Below are 21261 nucleotides of genomic sequence, written 5' to 3'. Positions count from 1 at the left end.
TCAACAGGTATAGGACAACCTCAGGATAACGTGTGTTAGTGATTTAGAGAGACATATCAACAGGTATAGGACAACCTCAGGATAACGTGTGTTAGTGATTTAGGAGACAGATCAACAGGTATAGGACAACCTCAGGATAACGTGTGTTAGTGATTTAGAGAGACATAGACAGGTATAGGACAACCTCAGGATAACGTGTGTTAGTGATTTAGAGAGACAGATCAACAGGTATAGGACAACCTCAGGATAACGTGTGGTAGTGATTTAGGAGACAGATCAACAGGTATAGGACAACCTCAGGATAACGTGTGTTAGTGATTTAGAGAGACAGATCAACAGGTATAGGACAACCTCAGGATAACGTGTGTTAGTGATTTAGGAGACATATCAACAGGTATAGGACAACCTCAGGATAACGTGTGGTAGTGATTTAGAGAGACATATCAACAGGTATAGGACAACCTCAGGATAACGTGTGGTAGTGATTTAGAGAGACATATCAACAGGTATAGGACAACCTCAGGATAACGTGTGGTAGTGATTTAGAGAGACATAGACAGGTATAGGACAACCTCAGGATAACGTGTGTTAGTGATTTAGAGAGACAGATCAACAGGTATAGGACAACCTCAGGATAACGTGTGTTAGTGATTTAGAGAGACAGATCAACAGGTATAGGACAACCTCAGGATAACGTGTGTTAGTGATTTAGGAGACATATCAACAGGTATAGGACAACCTCAGGATAACGTGTGGTAGTGATTTAGAGAGACATATCAACAGGTATAGGACAACCTCAGGATAACGTGTGGTAGTGATTTAGAGAGACATATCAACAGGTATAGGACAACCTCAGGATAACGTGTGGTAGTGATTTAGAGAGACATAGACAGGTATAGGACAACCTCAGGATAACGTGTGGTAGTGATTTAGAGAGACATATCAACAGGTATAGGACAACCTCAGGATAACGTGTGGTAGTGATTTAGAGAGACATATCAACAGGTATAGGACAACCTCAGGATAACGTGTGTTAGTGATTTAGGAGACATATCAACAGGTATAGGACAACCTCAGGATAACGTGTGGTAGTGATTTAGAGAGACATATCAACAGGTATAGGACAACCTCAGGATAACGTGTGGTAGTGATTTAGAGAGACATATCAACAGGTATAGGACAACCTCAGGATAACGTGTGGTAGTGATTTAGAGAGACATAGACAGGTATAGGACAACCTCAGGATAACGTGTGGTAGTGATTTAGAGAGACATAGACAGGTATAGGACAACCTCAGGATAACGTGTGGTAGTGATTTAGAGAGACATAGACAGGTATAGGACAACCTCAGGATAACGTGTGGTAGTGATTTAGAGAGACATATCAACAGGTATAGGACAACCTCAGGATAACGTGTGGTAGTGATTTAGAGAGACATAGACAGGTATAGGACAACCTCAGGATAACGTGTGGTAGTGATTTAGGAGACATAGACAGGTATAGGACAACCTCAGGATAACGTGTGGTAGTGATTTAGAGAGACATATCAACAGGTATAGGACAACCTCAGGATAACGTGTGTTAGTGATTTAGAGAGACATATCAACAGGTATAGGACAACCTCAGGATAACGTGTGTTAGTGATTTAGAGAGACATATCAACAGGTATAGGACAACCTCAGGATAACGTGTGGTAGTGATTTAGGAGACATAGACAGGTATAGGACAACCTCAGGATAACGTGTGTTAGTGATTTAGAGAGACATATCAACAGGTATAGGACAACCTCAGGATAACGTGTGTTAGTGATTTAGAGAGACATATCAACAGGTATAGGACAACCTCAGGATAACGTGTGGTAGTGATTTAGAGAGACATATCAACAGGTATAGGACAACCTCAGGATAACGTGTGGTAGTGATTTAGAGAGACATATCAACAGGTATAGGACAACCTCAGGATAACGTGTGGTAGTGATTTAGAGAGACATAGACAGGTATAGGACAACCTCAGGATAACGTGTGGTAGTGATTTAGAGAGACATAGACAGGTATAGGACAACCTCAGGATAACGTGTGGTAGTGATTTAGAGAGACATAGACAGGTATAGGACAACCTCAGGATAACGTGTGGTAGTGATTTAGAGAGACATATCAACAGGTATAGGACAACCTCAGGATAACGTGTGTTAGTGATTTAGAGAGACATATCAACAGGTATAGGACAACCTCAGGATAACGTGTGTTAGTGATTTAGAGAGACATAGACAGGTATAGGACAACCTCAGGATAACGTGTGTTAGTGATTTAGAGAGACATATCAACAGGTATAGGACAACCTCAGGATAACGTGTGTTAGTGATTTAGAGAGACATATCAACAGGTATAGGACAACCTCAGGATAACGTGTGTTAGTGATTTAGAGAGACATATCAACAGGTATAGGACAACCTCAGGATAACGTGTGTTAGTGATTTAGAGAGACATATCAACAGGTATAGGACAACCTCAGGATAACGTGTGGTAGTGATTTAGAGAGACATATCAACAGGTATAGGACAACCTCAGGATAACGTGTGGTAGTGATTTAGAGAGACATATCAACAGGTATAGGACAACCTCAGGATAACGTGTGGTAGTGATTTAGAGACATATCAGACAGGTATAGGACAACCTCAGGATAACGTGTGTAGTGATTTAGAGAGACATATCAACAGGTATAGGACAACCTCAGGATAACGTGTGTAGTGATTTAGAGAGACATATCAACAGGTATAGGACAACCTCAGGATAACGTGTGGTAGTGATTTAGAGAGACATATCAACAGGTATAGGACAACCTCAGGATAACGTGTGGTAGTGATTTAGAGAGACATATCAACAGGTATAGGACAACCTCAGGATAACGTGTGGTAGTGATTTAGAGAGACATATCAACAGGTATAGGACAACCTCAGGATAACGTGTGTTAGTGATTTAGAGAGACATATCAACAGGTATAGGACAACCTCAGGATAACGTGTGGTAGTGATTTAGAGACACATCAGACAGGTATAGGACAACCTCAGGATAACGTGTGTTAGTGATTTAGAGAGACATATCAACAGGTATAGGACAACCTCAGGATAACGTGTGGTAGTGATTTAGAGAGACATATCAACAGGTATAGGACAACCTCAGGATAACGTGTGGTAGTGATTTAGAGAGACATAGACAGGTATAGGACAACCTCAGGATAACGTGTGGTAGTGATTTAGAGAGACATATCAACAGGTATAGGACAACCTCAGGATAACGTGTGGTAGTGATTTAGAGAGACATATCAACAGGTATAGGACAACCTCAGGATAACGTGTGGTAGTGATTTAGAGAGACATATCAACAGGTATAGGACAACCTCAGAATAACGTGTGGTAGTGATTTAGAGAGACATATCAACAGGTATAGGACAACCTCAGGATAACGTGTGGTAGTGATTTAGAGAGACATATCAACAGGTATAGGACAACCTCAGGATAACGTGTGTTAGTGATTTAGAGAGACATATCAACAGGTATAGGACAACCTCAGGATAACGTGTGGTAGTGATTTAGAGAGACATATCAACAGGTATAGGACAACCTCAGGATAACGTGTGGTAGTGATTTAGAGAGACATATCAACAGGTATAGGACAACCTCAGGATAACGTGTGTTAGTGATTTAGAGAGACATATCAACAGGTATAGGACAACCTCAGGATAACGTGTGGTAGTGATTTAGAGAGACATATCAACAGGTATAGGACAACCTCAGGATAACGTGTGGTAGTGATTTAGAGAGACATATCAACAGGTATAGGACAACCTCAGGATAACGTGTGGTAGTGATTTAGAGAGACATATCAACAGGTATAGGACAACCTCAGGATAACGTGTGTTAGTGATTTAGGAGACATAGACAGGTATAGGACAACCTCAGGATAACGTGTGGTAGTGATTTAGAGAGACATATCAACAGGTATAGGACAACCTCAGGATAACGTGTGTTAGTGATTTAGAGAGACATATCAACAGGTATAGGACAACCTCAGGATAACGTGTGTTAGTGATTTAGAGAGACATAGACAGGTATAGGACAACCTCAGGATAACGTGTGTTAGTGATTTAGAGAGACATAGACAGGTATAGGACAACCTCAGGATAACGTGTGGTAGTGATTTAGAGAGACATATCAACAGGTATAGGACAACCTCAGGATAACGTGTGGTAGTGATTTAGAGAGACATATCAACAGGTATAGGACAACCTCAGGATAACGTGTGTTAGTGATTTAGGAGACATATCAACAGGTATAGGACAACCTCAGGATAACGTGTGTTAGTGATTTAGAGAGACATATCAACAGGTATAGGACAACCTCAGGATAACGTGTGTTAGTGATTTAGGAGACATATCAACAGGTATAGGACAACCTCAGGATAACGTGTGTTAGTGATTTAGAGAGACATATCAACAGGTATAGGACAACCTCAGGATAACGTGTGGTAGTGATTTAGAGAGACATATCAACAGGTATAGGACAACCTCAGGATAACGTGTGGTAGTGATTTAGAGAGACATATCAACAGGTATAGGACAACCTCAGGATAACGTGTGGTAGTGATTTAGAGAGACATATCAACAGGTATAGGACAACCTCAGGATAACGTGTGGTAGTGATTTAGAGAGACATATCAACAGGTATAGGACAACCTCAGGATAACGTGTGGTAGTGATTTAGGAGACATATCAACAGGTATAGGACAACCTCAGGATAACGTGTGTTAGTGATTTAGGAGACAGATCAACAGGTTTAGGACAACCTCAGGATAACGTGTGGTAGTGATTTAGAGAGACATATCAACAGGTATAGGACAACCTCAGGATAACGTGTGTTAGTGATTTAGGAGACATAGACAGGTATAGGACAACCTCAGGATAACGTGTGTTAGTGATTTAGGAGACATAGACAGGTATAGGACAACCTCAGGATAACGTGTGTTAGTGATTTAGGAGACATAGACAGGTATAGGACAACCTCAGGATAACGTGTGGTAGTGATTTAGAGAGACATATCAACAGGTATAGGACAACCTCAGGATAACGTGTGTTAGTGATTTAGGAGACATAGACAGGTATAGGACAACCTCAGGATAACGTGTGGTAGTGATTTAGAGAGACATATCAACAGGTATAGGACAACCTCAGGATAACGTGTGTTAGTGATTTAGGAGACATAGACAGGTATAGGACAACCTCAGGATAACGTGTGTTAGTGATTTAGGAGACATAGACAGGTATAGGACAACCTCAGGATAACGTGTGTTAGTGATTTAGAGAGACATAGACAGGTATAGGACAACCTCAGGATAACGTGTGTTAGTGATTTAGAGAGACATATCAACAGGTATAGGACAACCTCAGGATAACGTGTGGTAGTGATTTAGAGAGACATATCAACAGGTATAGGACAACCTCAGGATAACGTGTGTTAGTGATTTAGAGAGACATATCAACAGGTATAGGACAACCTCAGGATAACGTGTGGTAGTGATTTAGAGAGACATAGACAGGTATAGGACAACCTCAGGATAACGTGTGTTAGTGATTTAGAGAGACATAGACAGGTATAGGACAACCTCAGGATAACGTGTGTTAGTGATTTAGAGAGACATAGACAGGTATAGGACAACCTCAGGATAACGTGTGGTAGTGATTTAGAGAGACATAGACAGGTATAGGACAACCTCAGGATAACGTGTGGTAGTGATTTAGAGAGACATAGACAGGTATAGGACAACCTCAGGATAACGTGTGGTAGTGATTTAGAGAGACATAGACAGGTATAGGACAACCTCAGGATAACGTGTGTTAGTGATTTAGAGAGACATATCAACAGGTATAGGACAACCTCAGGATAACGTGTGGTAGTGATTTAGGAGACAGATCAACAGGTATAGGACAACCTCAGGATAACGTGTGGTAGTGATTTAGAGAGACATATCAACAGGTATAGGACAACCTCAGGATAACGTGTGTTAGTGATTTAGAGAGACATATCAACAGGTATAGGACAACCTCAGGATAACGTGTGGTAGTGATTTAGAGAGACATATCAACAGGTATAGGACAACCTCAGGATAACGTGTGTTAGTGATTTAGAGAGACATATCAACAGGTATAGGACAACCTCAGGATAACGTGTGTTAGTGATTTAGAGAGACATATCAACAGGTATAGGACAACCTCAGGATAACGTGTGGTAGTGATTTAGGAGACATATCAACAGGTATAGGACAACCTCAGGATAACGTGTGGTAGTGATTTAGAGAGACATATCAACAGGTATAGGACAACCTCAGGATAACGTGTGTTAGTGATTTAGAGAGACATATCAACAGGTATAGGACAACCTCAGGATAACGTGTGGTAGTGATTTAGAGAGACATAGACAGGTATAGGACAACCTCAGGATAACGTGTGGTAGTGATTTAGAGAGACATAGACAGGTATAGGACAACCTCAGGATAACGTGTGGTAGTGATTTAGAGAGACATAGACAGGTATAGGACAACCTCAGGATAACGTGTGTTAGTGATTTAGAGAGACATATCAACAGGTATAGGACAACCTCAGGATAACGTGTGGTAGTGATTTAGAGAGACATATCAACAGGTATAGGACAACCTCAGGATAACGTGTGGTAGTGATTTAGAGAGACATATCAACAGGTATAGGACAACCTCAGGATAACGTGTGTTAGTGATTTAGGAGACATATCAACAGGTATAGGACAACCTCAGGATAACGTGTGTTAGTGATTTAGAGAGACATAGACAGGTATAGGACAACCTCAGGATAACGTGTGGTAGTGATTTAGAGAGACATATCAACAGGTATAGGACAACCTCAGGATAACGTGTGTAGTGATTTAGACCAAGAGAAGACAGTAAATGTCTGAAATCATACATGAAGATGAACTGGTTTCAATATTGTTTCCTGAACTACTTCCTTCACAGTACCATTTCCATCAACCTACCTGTGTTGAAGACATTTACATCTATCTGTGTCAGTGTATCCTAGTCCTCCTCAGTCCCCATGCACACATTATCCACAGTTGCACTGATGTAGCCCTAGACAGTCATACCAGTTCTTTAGAAAGTCTACAACAGTAACCTACCTGTGTTAAAGATGTGTACATCTATCTGTCTCAGCGTCTCGTAGTCCTCTCCAGAGCAGTACCCTCCGAAGGAGAACACCTTGTGTCCCACGGAGACAGCAGCATGGTTCACCCTCCGCGGCCCTCCTTCCAGGTGGGTTGTCCAGCGTAACATCCCACACTAATAGCGTTCCGCTAGCAGCTAAAGCTCCAATAGCACCTGTCCTCCTCTCGGCTCCCTGGCAGCCTGTCACCCTGTACTAGTCCATTACCCTCTCTTCTGCTGTCACCCCATTCACCCTCAAACAGACCTGGGGAAAGAAAGAAACAAAAAGACAGAGGTCAGAGGAGTAGGAGAGATCAGACAGAGGTCAGAGGAGTAGGAGAGATCAGACAGAGATTAGAGTAGTAGGAGAGGTCAGAGGAGTAGGAGAGATCAGAGAGATGTCAGAGGAGTAGGAGAGATCAGACAGAGGTCAGAGGAGTAGGAGAGATCAGACAGAGATTAGAGTAGTAGGAGAGGTCAGACAGAGGTCAGAGTAGTAGGAGAGATCAGACAGAGGTCAGAGTAGTAGGAGAGATCAGACAGAGATTAGAGTAGTAGGAGAGGTCAGAGGAGTAGGAGAGATCAGACAGAGGTCAGAGGAGTAGGAGAGATCAGACAGAGGTCAGAGTAGTAGGAGAGGTCAGAGGAGTAGGAGAGATCAGACAGAGATTAGAGTAGTAGGAGAGGTCAGAGGAGTAGGAGAGATCAGACAGAGATTAGAGTAGTAGGAGAGGTCAGAGGAGTAGGAGAGATCAGACAGAGATTAGAGTAGTAGGAGAGGTCAGAGGAGTAGGAGAGATCAGAGAGATGTCAGAGGAGTAGGAGAGATCAGACAGAGGTCAGAGTAGTAGGAGAGATCAGAGTAGTAGGAGAGATCAGAGTAGTAGGAGAGATCAGAGTAGTAGGAGAGATCAGAGAGATCAGAGTAGTAGGAGAGATCAGAGAGATCAGAGTAGTAGGAGAGGTCAGAGTAGTAGGAGAGATCAGAGTAGTAGGAGAGGTCAGAGTAGAAGGAGAGATCAGAGTAGAAGGAGTGTTCAGAGTAGAAGGAGAGGTCAGAGTAGTAGGAGAGATCAGAGTAGTAGGAGAGATCAGAGAGATCAGAGTAGTAGGAGAGATCAGAGAGATCAGAGTAGTAGGAGAGGTCAGAGTAGTAGGAGAGATCAGAGTAGTAGGAGAGGTCAGAGTAGAAGGAGAGATCAGAGTAGAAGGAGTGTTCAGAGTAGAAGGAGAGGTCAGAGTAGTAGGAGAGATCAGAGTAGTAGGAGAGATCAGAGTAGTAGGAGAGGTCAGAGTAGAAGGAGAGGTCAGAGTAGTAGGAGAGATCAGAGTAGTAGGAGAGATCAGAGAGATCAGAGTAGAAGGAGAGATCAGAGTAGTAGGAGTGTTCAGAGTAGAAGGAGAGGTCAGAGTAGTAGGAGAGATCAGAGTAGTAGGAGTGTTCAGAGTAGAAGGAGAGGTCAGAGTAGTAGGAGAGATCAGAGTAGTAGGAGAGATCAGAGAGATCAGAGTAGAAGGAGAGGTCAGAGTAGAAGGAGAGATCAGAGTATAAGGAGAGGTCAGAGTAGAAGGAGAGGTCAGAGTAGTAGGAGAGATCAGAGTAGTAGGAGAGATCAGAGTAGTAGGAGAGGTCAGAGTATTAGGAGAGATCAGAGTATTAGGAGAGGTCAGAGTAGTAGGAGAGGTCAGAGTAGTAGGAGAGGTCAGAGTAGTAGGAGAGATCAGAGTAGTAGGAGAGGTCAGAGTAGTAGGAGAGATCAGAGTAGTAGGAGAGATCAGAGTAGTAGGAGAGGTCAGAGTAGTAGGAGAGGTCAGAGTAGTAGGAGAGATCAGAGTAGTAGGAGAGATCAGAGAGATCAGAGTAGTAGGAGAGATCAGAGAGATCAGAGTAGTAGGAGAGGTCAGAGTAGTAGGAGAGATCAGAGTAGTAGGAGAGGTCAGAGTAGAAGGAGAGATCAGAGTAGAAGGAGTGTTCAGAGTAGAAGGAGAGGTCAGAGTAGTAGGAGAGATCAGAGTAGTAGGAGAGATCAGAGAGATCAGAGTAGTAGGAGAGATCAGAGAGATCAGAGTAGTAGGAGAGGTCAGAGTAGTAGGAGAGATCAGAGTAGTAGGAGAGGTCAGAGTAGAAGGAGAGATCAGAGTAGAAGGAGTGTTCAGAGTAGAAGGAGAGGTCAGAGTAGTAGGAGAGATCAGAGTAGTAGGAGAGATCAGAGTAGTAGGAGAGGTCAGAGTAGAAGAGAGGTCAGAGTAGTAGGAGAGATCAGAGTAGTAGGAGAGATCAGAGAGATCAGAGTAGAAGGAGAGATCAGAGTAGTAGGAGTGTTAGATGTATAAGGAGGATCAGAGTAGTAGGAGAGATCAGAGAGTAGGAGTGTTCAGAGTAGAAGGAGAGGTCAGAGTAGAAGGAGAGATCAGATGTAGTAGGAGAGATCAGAGATCAGAGTAGAAGGAGCTCAGACAGAAAAGGACACTGATAAGGAGAGGTCAGATGCAGAGAGGAGAGGTCAGAGTAGTAGAGAGATCAGGACCTACTAGGAGAGATCAGAGTAGTAGGAGAGGTCAGAGGGTTAGGAGAGATCAGAGTATTAGGAGAGTCAGAGTTTCTAGGAGAGGTCAGAGTAGTAGGAGAGGTCAGAGTAGTAGGAGAGGTCAGAGTAGTAGGAGAGGTCAGAGTAGTAGGAGAGATCAGAGTAGTAGGAGAGATCAGAGTAGTAGGGGGTCAGAGTAAACAATTTAGGAGCATGGATCAGAGTAGTAGGAGAGATCAGAGTAGTCTCTGGAGAGATCAGAGAGTAGGAGAGATCAGAGACATCTTGTAGTAGGAGAGATCAGAAAGATAGAGTAGTTGGAGCCCTGAGCAGAATATAGATTTAGTTGAGGAGAGTCAGATAGAACATATAGTTAGTAGGAGAGGTCAGAGAATCAGAGTAAAGGAGAGGTCATCTGATTAAAGAGGTCAGATAGTAGTGAGGTCAGACCCCTTAGGACCTTTTCCACAGTTGTTAGGAGAGATCAGAGTTATTCTAGGAAGATCAATCAATTGTTTTTTCCCCCTCATCAAAAGGAGAGATTAGATGAAAGATCAGATTTAGGAGAGGTCAGAGTAGTAGGAGAGATTAGATGTATAGAGGATCAGAGTAGTAGGAGAGATCAGAGAGATCAGAGTAGTAGGAGAGGTCGGAGTAGAAGGAGAGATCAGAGAGATCAGAGTAGTAGGAGAGGTCGGAGTAGAAGGAGAGATTAGATGTATAGGAGATCAGATATGATCAGATATGAACAAGGCAGTTAACTCACTGTTCCTAGGCCGTCGTTGTAAATAAGAATTTGTTCTTTAACTGACTTGCCTAGTTAAATAAAGGTTTAAAATAAAATTCTCTGCAGCTCCTGTGAGCTTTGTCAGGTTGGATGGGGAGAGTTGCTGCACAGCTATTTTCAGGTCTCTCCAAAGGTGTTCGATCGAGTTCGAGTGGCTGGGCCACTCAAGGACATTCAGCGACTTGTCTCAAAGCCACTCCTCATAGTCGTGGCTGTGTGCTTAAGGTCATTGTCCTGTTGGAAGGTGAACCTTCGACCCAGTCTGAGGTCCTGAGCACTCTGGAGCAGGATTTCATCAACAACCTCTGTACTTTGCTCCGTTCATCTTTCCCTCGATCCTGACTAGTCTCCCAGTCCCTGGGTCTACAAAACATCCCCACAGCATGATGCTGCCACCACCATGCTTCACCGTAGTCATGGTGCCAGGTTTCCTCCAGACATGAGGCTTGGCATTCAGGCCAAAGAGTTCAATCTTGGTTTCTAAAGGTCTGAGAGTCCTTTAGGTGCCTTTTGGCAAACTCCAAGCAGGCTGTTATGTGCCTTTTACTGAGGAGTGACTTAATCTGGCCACTCTACCATAAAGGTCTGATAGGTGGAGAACTGTAAAGATGATTGTCCTTCTAGAAGGTTATCCCATCTCCACAGAGGAACTCTGGAGCTCTGTCAGAGGCACCATCGGGTTCTTTGTCACCTCCCTAACCAAGTCCCTTCTGCCCCGATTGCTCAGGTTGGCCCGGAAGACAGATCAGATCTAGGAAGAGTCTTGGTGGTTCCAAACTTTTTCCATTTACCAATGATGGAGGCCACTATGTACTTGGGGACCTTCAATGCTGCAGAAATGTTTTGGTACCCTTCCCCAGATCTGTGCCTCGAAAGAATCCAGACTGGGAGCTCTACGGACATTTCCTTTGACCTCATGGCTTGTATTTTGCTCTGACATGCACTGTCAACTGTTGGACCTTATATAGACTAGAGGTCGACCAATTAATCTGCATGGCCGATTTCAAATTATAAAAATCAGTAATCTGCTTTTTTGGATACATTGCAATCCATGAGGAAACTGCGTGGCAGGCTGACCACCTGTTACGTGAGTGCAGTGTCAAAAGGACCTTGTGGCTACCAAGGAGCCAAGTTAGGTTTAATGCTAGCTAGCAACTTCTTATTTAAAAAAACAATCAATCGTCACATAATCACTAGTTAACAACACATGGTTGATGATATTACTAGGTTAACTAGCTTGTCCTAGTTGCGGTGCTTGATCATTTATCATTGAATCACAGCCTACTTCAACTTTGCCAAACGGGTGACGATTTAACCAAAGTGCATTTGCAAAAAAAGCACATTCGTTGCACAAATGTACCTAACCATAAACACTAATGCCTTTCTTAAAATCAATACACAGAAGTATATTTTTTTAAACACATATCTGCTGTTTCCTGAAGTCCACGATCGTCTCCTGTGTTTCGTTGACGTTGAGTGAGAGGTTGTTTTCCTGACATCACACTCCGTCATTGTTGGTAATCAAGCCCACTACAGTTGTGTCGTTTGCAAACTTAATTCAGTTGGAGGTGTGCATGGCCACGTAGTCATTGGTGAACAGGGAGTACAGAAAGGGGGCTGAGCACACACCCTTATGGGGCACCTGTGTTGAGGATCAGAGAAGTGGTTTTTGTACGTTCACCAGCTGTGGGTGGCCCGTCTGGAAGTCCAGAACCCAATTGCACAGGGCGGGGTTGAGACCCAGAGCCTCCAAATTGATGAGCTTGGAGAATACTGTTGAATGCTGAGCAAAAGTCAAAAACAACATTCTTACATAGGTATTCCTCTTGTCCAGATGGGAAAGGTCAGTGTGATGGCATCATCTGTGGACCTGTTGGGACGGTATGCAAACTGAAATTGGTCTAGGGTTGCCGGTAAGGTGGAGTTGATATGATCCTTAACTTCATGACGACAGAATTGAGTGCTACGAGGCGGTAGTCATTTAGTTCAGTGATCTTTGCCTTCTTAGGTACAGGAACAATGGTGGCCATCTTGCATCTGGGGAGAGCAGATGGGGATAGGGAACGATTGAAGATGTCCGTAAATACTCCAGCCAGCTGGTCTGCACATGCATTATGGGGTATCGTGTGTAAATTCATTTAATTCATTTTAGAACGTATTTCTTCAATGTAATATAACAAAATGTGGAAGGGGTTTGAATACATTCCAAATGCACTGTGGTACTGAGATACAGTACCAGTCAAAAGTATGGACACACCTACTCAATCCAGGGTTATTTTTAATATTCTCTACATTGTAGAAAAAGTGAAGACATTAAAACTATGAAATAACACATATGGAATCATGTAGTAACCAAAGAAGTGTTAAATCAACATCATTTGTATATTTGAGATTCTTCAAAGTAGCCACCTTTTGCCTTGATTACAGCTTTGCATAGTCTTGGCATTTTCTCAACCAGCTTCATGAGGTAGTCACCTGGAATGCATTTCAATTAACAGCTGTGCATTGTTAAAAGTTCATTTGTGGAATGTATTTTACATTCCTCCTAAAGTGTTTGGAGCCAATCAGTTGTGACATGGTAGTGGTGGTATACAGAACATCGCCCTATTTGGTAAAACACCAAGTCCACATTATGGAACAAACAGCTCAAAATAGCAAAGAGAAACGACAGTCCATCAAGACATGAAGACCAGTCAATAAAGAAAATGCCAAGTAGAGGTGTGTTTCATTATGACAAGAAGCTATTTTCATGTTTTATTAGTTATAAATACGAATCAAAATCACACAAGAACAGTCACGCAAATCCATACCACAAATTGTATTGCACACCAAATCAAAGTAATCAAGATTTATTGACCAACAGATGCAACAGTATAGCTTTTGGTAAAGGTGGAACAGAGCACCAAACAACTCCTATCTTCAAGTCTTTATAGACAGATAGTCATATCTTGTTGGGCGATCTCAGAGCTGCTCTTAACCTGCAGGAAAATACAATGTCAGTACGTATCAAACACAGCAATAACAATTCCACCTCTAACCTGACATGTTATTGTACCTTCATTCTGAATAGCTGAAGCAGAAAGCCTTGTTGACCGAGGGCTTCCTGTTGGACATGAATCAGTTAAGCACTCTGTCCTCATGGGAAGAAAGGAACATTGTATGTGTCTTGTTTCTTTTACATTACATTACATTTAAGTCATTTAGCAGACGCTCTTATCCAGAGCGACTTACAAATTGGTGCATTCACCTTATGACATCCAGTGGAACAGTCACTTTACAATAGTGCATCTAAATCTTAAAGGGGGGTGAGAGGGATTACTTATCCTATCCTTTTTGCAATGAAGTGCTCTCACTTGTATTTGCTGGGTGACAGCTGGGTGACAGCTGATGTCTTCCATCCTCGTATTCTGTCAAAAGACAAATAGGACACGTTCATTACACAATAACTATCAAAGCACATGTAAAAGGAAGAAGCAGATAAGCATCCAGTCTTGCATCAGACTATCCATGTTTGGAGTTCAGCAGTCATAAGTCCAGTCTGCAGCACGAGGTTGGCATCCTGACCAATATATTTATCAAATGTATTTTAGGTGCGCGCACACACACACACTACAAGTCAAAAGTTGACACCTACTCATTGCAGGGTTTTTCTTTATTCTTACTATTTCCTACATTGTAAACTATTAAATAACACACATGGAATCATGTAAGCTAAAAAGGGTACACAGAGGAGACTGCATGAATCAGGCCTTCGTGGTCAAATTGCTGCAAAGAAACCACTACTAACGGTCGCCAATAAGAAGAGAGAAGAAACACGAGCACTGGGCATTAGACCGGTGTAAATCTGTCCTTTGGTCTGATGAATCCAAATGAGAGATATTTGGTTCCAACCACTGTCTTTATGTGATGCAGAGTAGGTGAACCGATGATCTGTTGGTGACAAGGCACACTTAACCAGCATGGCTACCACAGCATTCTGCAGCGATACGCCATCCCATCTCGTTTGCGCTTAGTGGGACTATCATTTGTTTTTCAGCAAGACAATGACCAAACACACACCTCCAGGTTGTGTATTTGCTATTTGACCAAGAAGGAGAGTGATGGAGTTCTGCATCAGATGACCTGGCCTCCAAAATCCCCCGACCTCAACCAAATTGAGATGGTTTGGGATGAGTTGGACCACAGAGTGAAGGAAAAGCAGCCAACAAGTACTCAGCATATGTGAGAACTCCTTCAAGACTGTTGGAAAAGCATTCCAGGTGAAGCTGGTTGAGAGAGTGCCAAGAGTGTGTAAAGCTGTCAAGGCAAAGGGTAGCTCCTTTGAAGAATCAAACATTTAGTTTGATTAAACACTTTTTTGGTTACTACATGATTCCATGTGTGCAATTTCATAATTCTGATATCTTCACAATTATTCTACAATGTTGAAAATCGAAAAGTAAACAAAAACCCTTGAATGATGTACATTTTTGACTGGGTCTGTCTATATAAACACACACAGTTGAACCCTTTTTTTCAACTACTCCACAAATGTCTTGTTAAACTATAGTTTTGGCAAGTTGGTTAGGACATCTACTTTGTGCATGACAAGTAATTTTTCCATTAATTGTTTAGACAGATTATTTCACTTATAATTACACTGTATAACAATTCCAGTGGGTCAGAAGTCTACATACACCCCATTAGTATTTGGTAGCATTGCCCTTAAATTGTTTAACTTGAGTCAAACGTTTCGGGTAGCCTTCCACGGACGGGCTTCCCACAATAAGTTGGGTGAATTTTTGCCCATTCCTCCTGACAGAACTGATGTCTGCACACACTTTTTCAGTTCTGCCCACAAATTTTCTATAGGATTGAGGTAGGGCTTTGTGATGGCCACTTCAATACCTCGACTTTGTTGTCCTTAAGCCATTTTGCCACAAATTTGGAAGTATGCTTGGGGTCATTGTCCATTTGGAAGACCCATTTGTGACCAAGCTTTAACTTCCTGACTGACGTCTTGAGATGTTGCTTCAATATATCCACATACTTTTCCTCCCTCATGATGCCATCTATTTCGTGAAGTGCACCAGTCCCTCCAGCAGCAAAGCACCCCCACAACATGATGCAACATGATGCTGCCATCTCCATGCTTCACGGTTGGGATGGTGTTCTTCAGCTTGCAAGCCTCCACCTTTTTCTTCCACACATAACAATGGTCATCATGGCCAAACAGTTCTATTTTTATTTCATCAGACAAAAGGACATTTCTCCAAAAAGTACAATCTTTGTCCCCATGTGCAGTTGCAAACCGCGGTCTGGCTTTTTTTAAATGGCGGTTTTGGTACAGTGTCTTCTTCCTTGATGAGCGGCCTTTCAGGTTGTCGAAAAAGGACTCTTGTTTTTAAGGACTTTTGTACCCGTTTCCTACAGCATCTTCACAAGGTCCGTTGCTGTTGTTCTGGGATTAATTTGCACCAAAGTACTTTCATCTCGAGGAGACAGAACGCATCTCCTTCCTGAGTGGTATGACAGCTGCGTGGTCCCATGGTGTTTATACTTGCGTACTATTGTTTGTACAGATGAAAGTGGTACCTTCTGGCATTTGGAAATTGGTCCAGACTTGTGAAGGTCGACAATTTTTTTTCTGAGGTCTTGGCTGATTTCTTCTGATTTTTCCATGATGTCAAGCAAAGAGGCACCGAGTTTGAAGGTAGGCCTTGAAATCCATCCACAGGTTCACCTCCAATTGACTCAAATGATGTCAATTAGCCTATCAGAAGCTTCTAAAGCCATGACATCATTTTCTGGAATTTTCCAAGCTGTTTAAAGACAGTCAACTTAGTGCATGTAAACTTCTGACCCACTGGAATTGTGATACAGTGAATTATAAGTGAAATAATCTGTCTGTAACCAATTGTTGGAAACATTACTTGTGTCATGCACAAAGTAGATGTCCTAACCAAGTTGCCAAAATTATAGTTTGTAAACAAGACATTTGTGGAGTGGTTGAAAAACAAGATTTTTTTATTTTTATGTAACGTCTATTTAATAAAACTGCACAGAAAAGACCAGAATTAAAATGCTTTGCTTGCTTACCTTAAGTAGAAAAAAACTGTTTGTAAATCCTCCAGGTTTGACAGATTGATGCAAGAAATGACAACTGAGTTGACTGAAGAATGTTCCATGAATTTCAAAAAGTCCAACATTCCTAAAATGTCTCAAGACGTAGCAATATTTGACATGTCTTTGAAGAGGCACAGAAAATGTCTCCGGACATTGCATTGACATGTCTAACGTCTTAAACATTTTGAAGACATCTTGAGACGTCTCAATTGCATATCTCAAGACCAAGGCGATGGGTATATATAATGTCTGTGTCCAGTTGCAGGTGGTTTGTTTGAATTTAGAAAATGCTCTGAAAACCCTCCATGAAGTAATCCAACACTGCTGTTTGGTCTTTGATCTGAGACAGGTTGGTCCACCCCAAAGTGCCACGTCATGATAGCCATCGCCTGTCTCAATCAATGAAAGAAGTAAGAGGAAGACGAAGCGAGAGGTTTTACTCTGCCCATGAAAATAAGCCTACAAAATGAAGAATTTGTGTATGGAGATCAATGAGAGTGTGGTCAACAAAATTATTTAATTTCTAATATGCTCCTTGCTGGATTTGATCTAATAGAAGTTGTTACGAATGCACTGATAAGTGGCATTTCAGCAAAACTTTGAAAAAAAACCCGACTTGAGAGGACTCATCATGGATTTAACCCATGTTAACATGGACATTGAGGACTTCTACTAGGGGTGTGAACGTTTTAATGTTAAAATGTTTAAATGCAATTGGGATCATTAACGTTAAGAAAAATCCCTAACCGTTTTTTCAGCCAGTTATCACAAAACATCATTTCAGCGTTCTAGCCAACAGTCTATAAAGGCCTAGGGGAAGTTACAGCCGACAGGGTATAAAGGCCTAAGGGAAGTTACAGCCGACAGGGTATAAAGGCCTATGGGATGTTACAGCCGACAGGGCATAAAGGCCTAGGGGAAGTTACAGCCGACAGGGTATAAAGGCCTAGGGAAGTTATATAAAGGCCTAGGGGAAGTTACAGCCGACAGGGTATAAAGGCCTAGGGGAAGTTATAGCCGACAGGGTATAAAGGCCTAGGGGAAGTTGTATAACTCAAATAAAACCAGAGAGGAAGAAGAGGCCAACTTTAGGCTACTTAGTGAATTTGCAAGACATGCAAAACATTGCGAGATGCAGATTACCAAAACATGAGCAGGCTTCTGCCTTCCTCTCCCTCGCACTGGCCTCGTGCTCTTCACTAATGGTGCCAGGTCTCTTCACTAATGGTGCCCGTGTCTGTTCAGTCTGGTCTGTTGAGTGTAGAATATCCTAGCCTATTCATGGCACTGATGTCGTCAGGCCAGAGTAGCATACCCTACGTTTCCTCACGCTTTTCAGACATAATAATGGAATGTGGCCCCTTGAAAGCGCCTCGGCTACGGCATGTCTGTCTCTTAGTGTTGACTACACTACGTTTTTTAAATGCAGACAAAAAAAAAAATTCTCTAGTGATTTAACTGACATTTGACATCAAGTAAAGTCGATCACTAGGCAGCCAGAACTGTCAATCAAATAATATTGAGCTGCTGCATGCAGCCTGCTTGACTGCACGCAGACCATTCTCCTAAAAAAAGTACTTCAAAGTTTGTTAAATACTGTGACTTACCAAGACATTTAGTAGAAATAAAATACATCTAGCTATCATACCATAAGAAAAATGTATAGAAAACACAGCAGTGACAATTGTTGTCATCAAGGAAACCCTACAGAACATTTTACACAAGAGCATAATTCTGTCTGAAAAAGACCTGATGCAGCACTGTTTTTAATTGTCTGAAAAGTTGTCATATGTCACTATTGACATGTGACTGTTACTGCGTTCTGTCTGAAGGCTTGAGGTAGACGTAATTTCATTGTCCAACCCTAGAGGTCAAACATACATAATCACTATTCTGCATTGCGAATAGATGTGGAATTGTACGATTTTTGGTTTTAAAAAACGTCATGGTCATTCGAGTATCTTGTCACTATTATAGAAAGTCTTGAGAGAAGATGTAATATAGACAAGGCGGCAGCATACACATTGCCGAATTAATTCATGGAGCAAAAAACAATAATAATTTCTAAATTCCAAAGAAGCAACCTGAAACTGGACACAGGAAGATAGCGTTTCCAAGTTAAACTCAGTTGAAAATGAACCTATCCTGTAAGGGTAGTGGAGAATCACATCTGTAGCTCTGATCCTCTCTCAACCAGTGTCTCCGCTGTTCCAACGACCTCTAACCTTAAACAGCGCTCATAAATAAACCCTCTGAGGATTAATACCCCCTCCTATTTCCAGATGACCTCATGGAGAAACACCACTACCACAGGTCACCTGCTAAACACCACTACCACACCACCTGCTAAAGCACGACTACCGACTGATTTCAGGAAATAACATGGTTCCTCAGCTATCTAGCGAGCATGATAGCGAGAAATATACGATCTCGCCAGATAGCTGCTAGCTAAGATCTGAGTTTCAAAATCTAGCTGGCTAAAAGTCTGTGTCAAATCAGCATCAATGAGTTAGACACATAACTTGCCTAAATATTCTGACATTTTTATTTTAACCTTTAAATTAACTGTGCAATCAATTGGCATAGTCTAATTGACTTAAACAAATACATAAGTTTCTCTTAATTAAAATCAGAAAATCCATAGTTATTGATGGTTGTTTAGCTATGAAAGTGACCTGGTTAACTCATTGATCCTGTAGTGTACCAGTGCTGCTATCTGACCCTCCCTCCTACACACTGCTGCCTCATGCCCATAAATAGGTTGTGTTAACTAACGTTACCTGGCTGGAGTAGATAGGATAGTTCCCCATAAATAGGTCATGTTAACTAACCTTACCTGGCTGGAGTAGATAGGATAGTTCCCCATAAATAGGTCATGTTATTAACTAACCTTACCTGGCTGGAGTAGATAGGATAATTCCCCATAAATAGGTCATGTTAACTAACGTTACCTGGCTGGAGTAGATAGGATAATTCCCCATAAATAGGTCATGTTAACTAACGTTACCTGGCTGGAGTAGATAGGATAGTTCCCCATAAATAGGTCATGTTATTAACTAACCTTACCTGGCTGGAGTAGATAGGATAGTTCCCCATAAATAGGTCATGTTAACTAACGTTACCTGGCTGGAGTAGATAGGATAGTTCCCCATAAATAGGTCGTGTTATTAACTAACGTTACCTGGTCATGGTTAACTAACTTATTAACTAACCTTACCTGGCTGGAGTAGATAGGATAGTTCCCCATAAATAGGTCATGTTAACTAACGTTACCTGGCTGGAGTAGATAGGATAGTTCCCCATAGATAGGTCATGTTAACTAACCTTACCTGGCTGGAGTAGATAGGATAGTTCCCCATAGATAGGTCATGTTAACTAACCTTACCTGGCTGGAGTAGATAGGATAGTTCCCCATAAATAGGTCATGTTAACTAACCTTACCTGGCTGGAGTAGATAGGATAGTTCCCCATAAATAGGTCATGTTAACTAACGTTACCTGGCTGGAGTAGATAGGATAGTTCCCCATAAATAGGTCATGTTATTAACTAACCTTACCTGGCTGGAGTAGATAGGATAGTTCCCCATAAATAGGTCATGTTATTAACTAACCTTACCTGGCTGGAGTAGATAGGATAGTTCCCCATAAATAGGTCATGTTAACTAACGTTACCTGGCTGGAGTAGATAGGATAGTTCCCCATAGATAGGTCATGTTAACTAACCTTACCTGGCTGGAGTAGATAGGATAGTTCCCCATAAATAGGTCATGTTAACTAACGTTACCTGGCTGGAGTAGATAGGATAGTTCCCCATAAATAGGTCATGTTAACTAACGTTACCTGGCTGGAGTAGATAGGATAGTTCCCCATAAATAGGTCATGTTAACTAACCTTACCTGGCTGGAGTAGATAGGATAGTTCCCCATAAATAGGTCATGTTAACTACCGTTACCTGGCTGGAGTAGATAGGATAGTTCCCCATAAATAGGTCATGTTAACTAACGTTACCTGGCTGGAGTAGATAGGATAGTTCCCCATAAATAGGTCATGTTAACTAACCTTACCTGGCTGGAGTAGATAGGATAGTTCCCCATAAATAGGTCATGTTAACTACCGTTACCTGGCTGGAGTAGCAAACCAGCCAACTAGGTTGATTTTACTGATTAAAAATGTCCACACATCGGGAATAATACATGTAAACACATCTGAATAATAATGTTCACACATCTTTATAAAGTCCACGCAGCTTATTTTGACGACTTTTAGTAACTCTAGTACGAATAAACAGTCAACTGAGCAAATGTTCCTGGTTAACTAACAACTTCTAGTTAACTCACCTACATCTAGTTTATCTCTTAGCAAACACCTCATTCTGTATCAATAGAAGCCAGAAAGCTTCGTAAACCAGCTAGTTCGCCAACTTAACATTACCCTTATTTCGGATATAACTAACGTTAGACAACATTGAACGCGACTAAAAACTAGTTAGAGAGAAAACGCATATACAACTTTATCCAACTGTAAAGTAGCTTATTTGTGGCTAAATAGACAGCAACCCACACAGTGGCTAAGCTAACGACCAACGGGAGATCTATTCAACCACTGAAATCACCAACTTC

General features: G+C 41.8%; 2 protein-coding genes across 2 annotated transcripts in view; both read right to left on the bottom strand.

Annotated features, from left to right (window-relative positions):
- LOC124039065 (AT-rich interactive domain-containing protein 4B-like) overlaps nt 1-21261 on the bottom strand; it is a 908546-nt gene that overhangs the window by 359657 nt on the left and 527628 nt on the right. The window lies entirely within an intron of this gene.
- The window catches only part of LOC124040452 (kelch domain-containing protein 3-like), a 225925-nt gene that overhangs the window by 204514 nt on the left and 150 nt on the right, over nt 1-21261 (bottom strand). The window contains exon 2 of the mRNA XM_046357667.1: nt 7199-7488. Coding sequence (XP_046213623.1) covers nt 7199-7352 — 154 coding nt within the window. The 5' untranslated portion in view covers nt 7353-7488. The remainder of the gene's footprint in view (nt 1-7198; nt 7489-21261) is intronic.

This window comes from Oncorhynchus gorbuscha, linkage group LG07 (assembly GCF_021184085.1).
Source record: "Oncorhynchus gorbuscha isolate QuinsamMale2020 ecotype Even-year linkage group LG07, OgorEven_v1.0, whole genome shotgun sequence".
NCBI lineage: Eukaryota > Metazoa > Chordata > Actinopteri > Salmoniformes > Salmonidae > Oncorhynchus > Oncorhynchus gorbuscha.
Note: the sequence above shows the minus strand (reverse complement) of the source record. Positions and strands in the feature narration are given on the sequence as shown.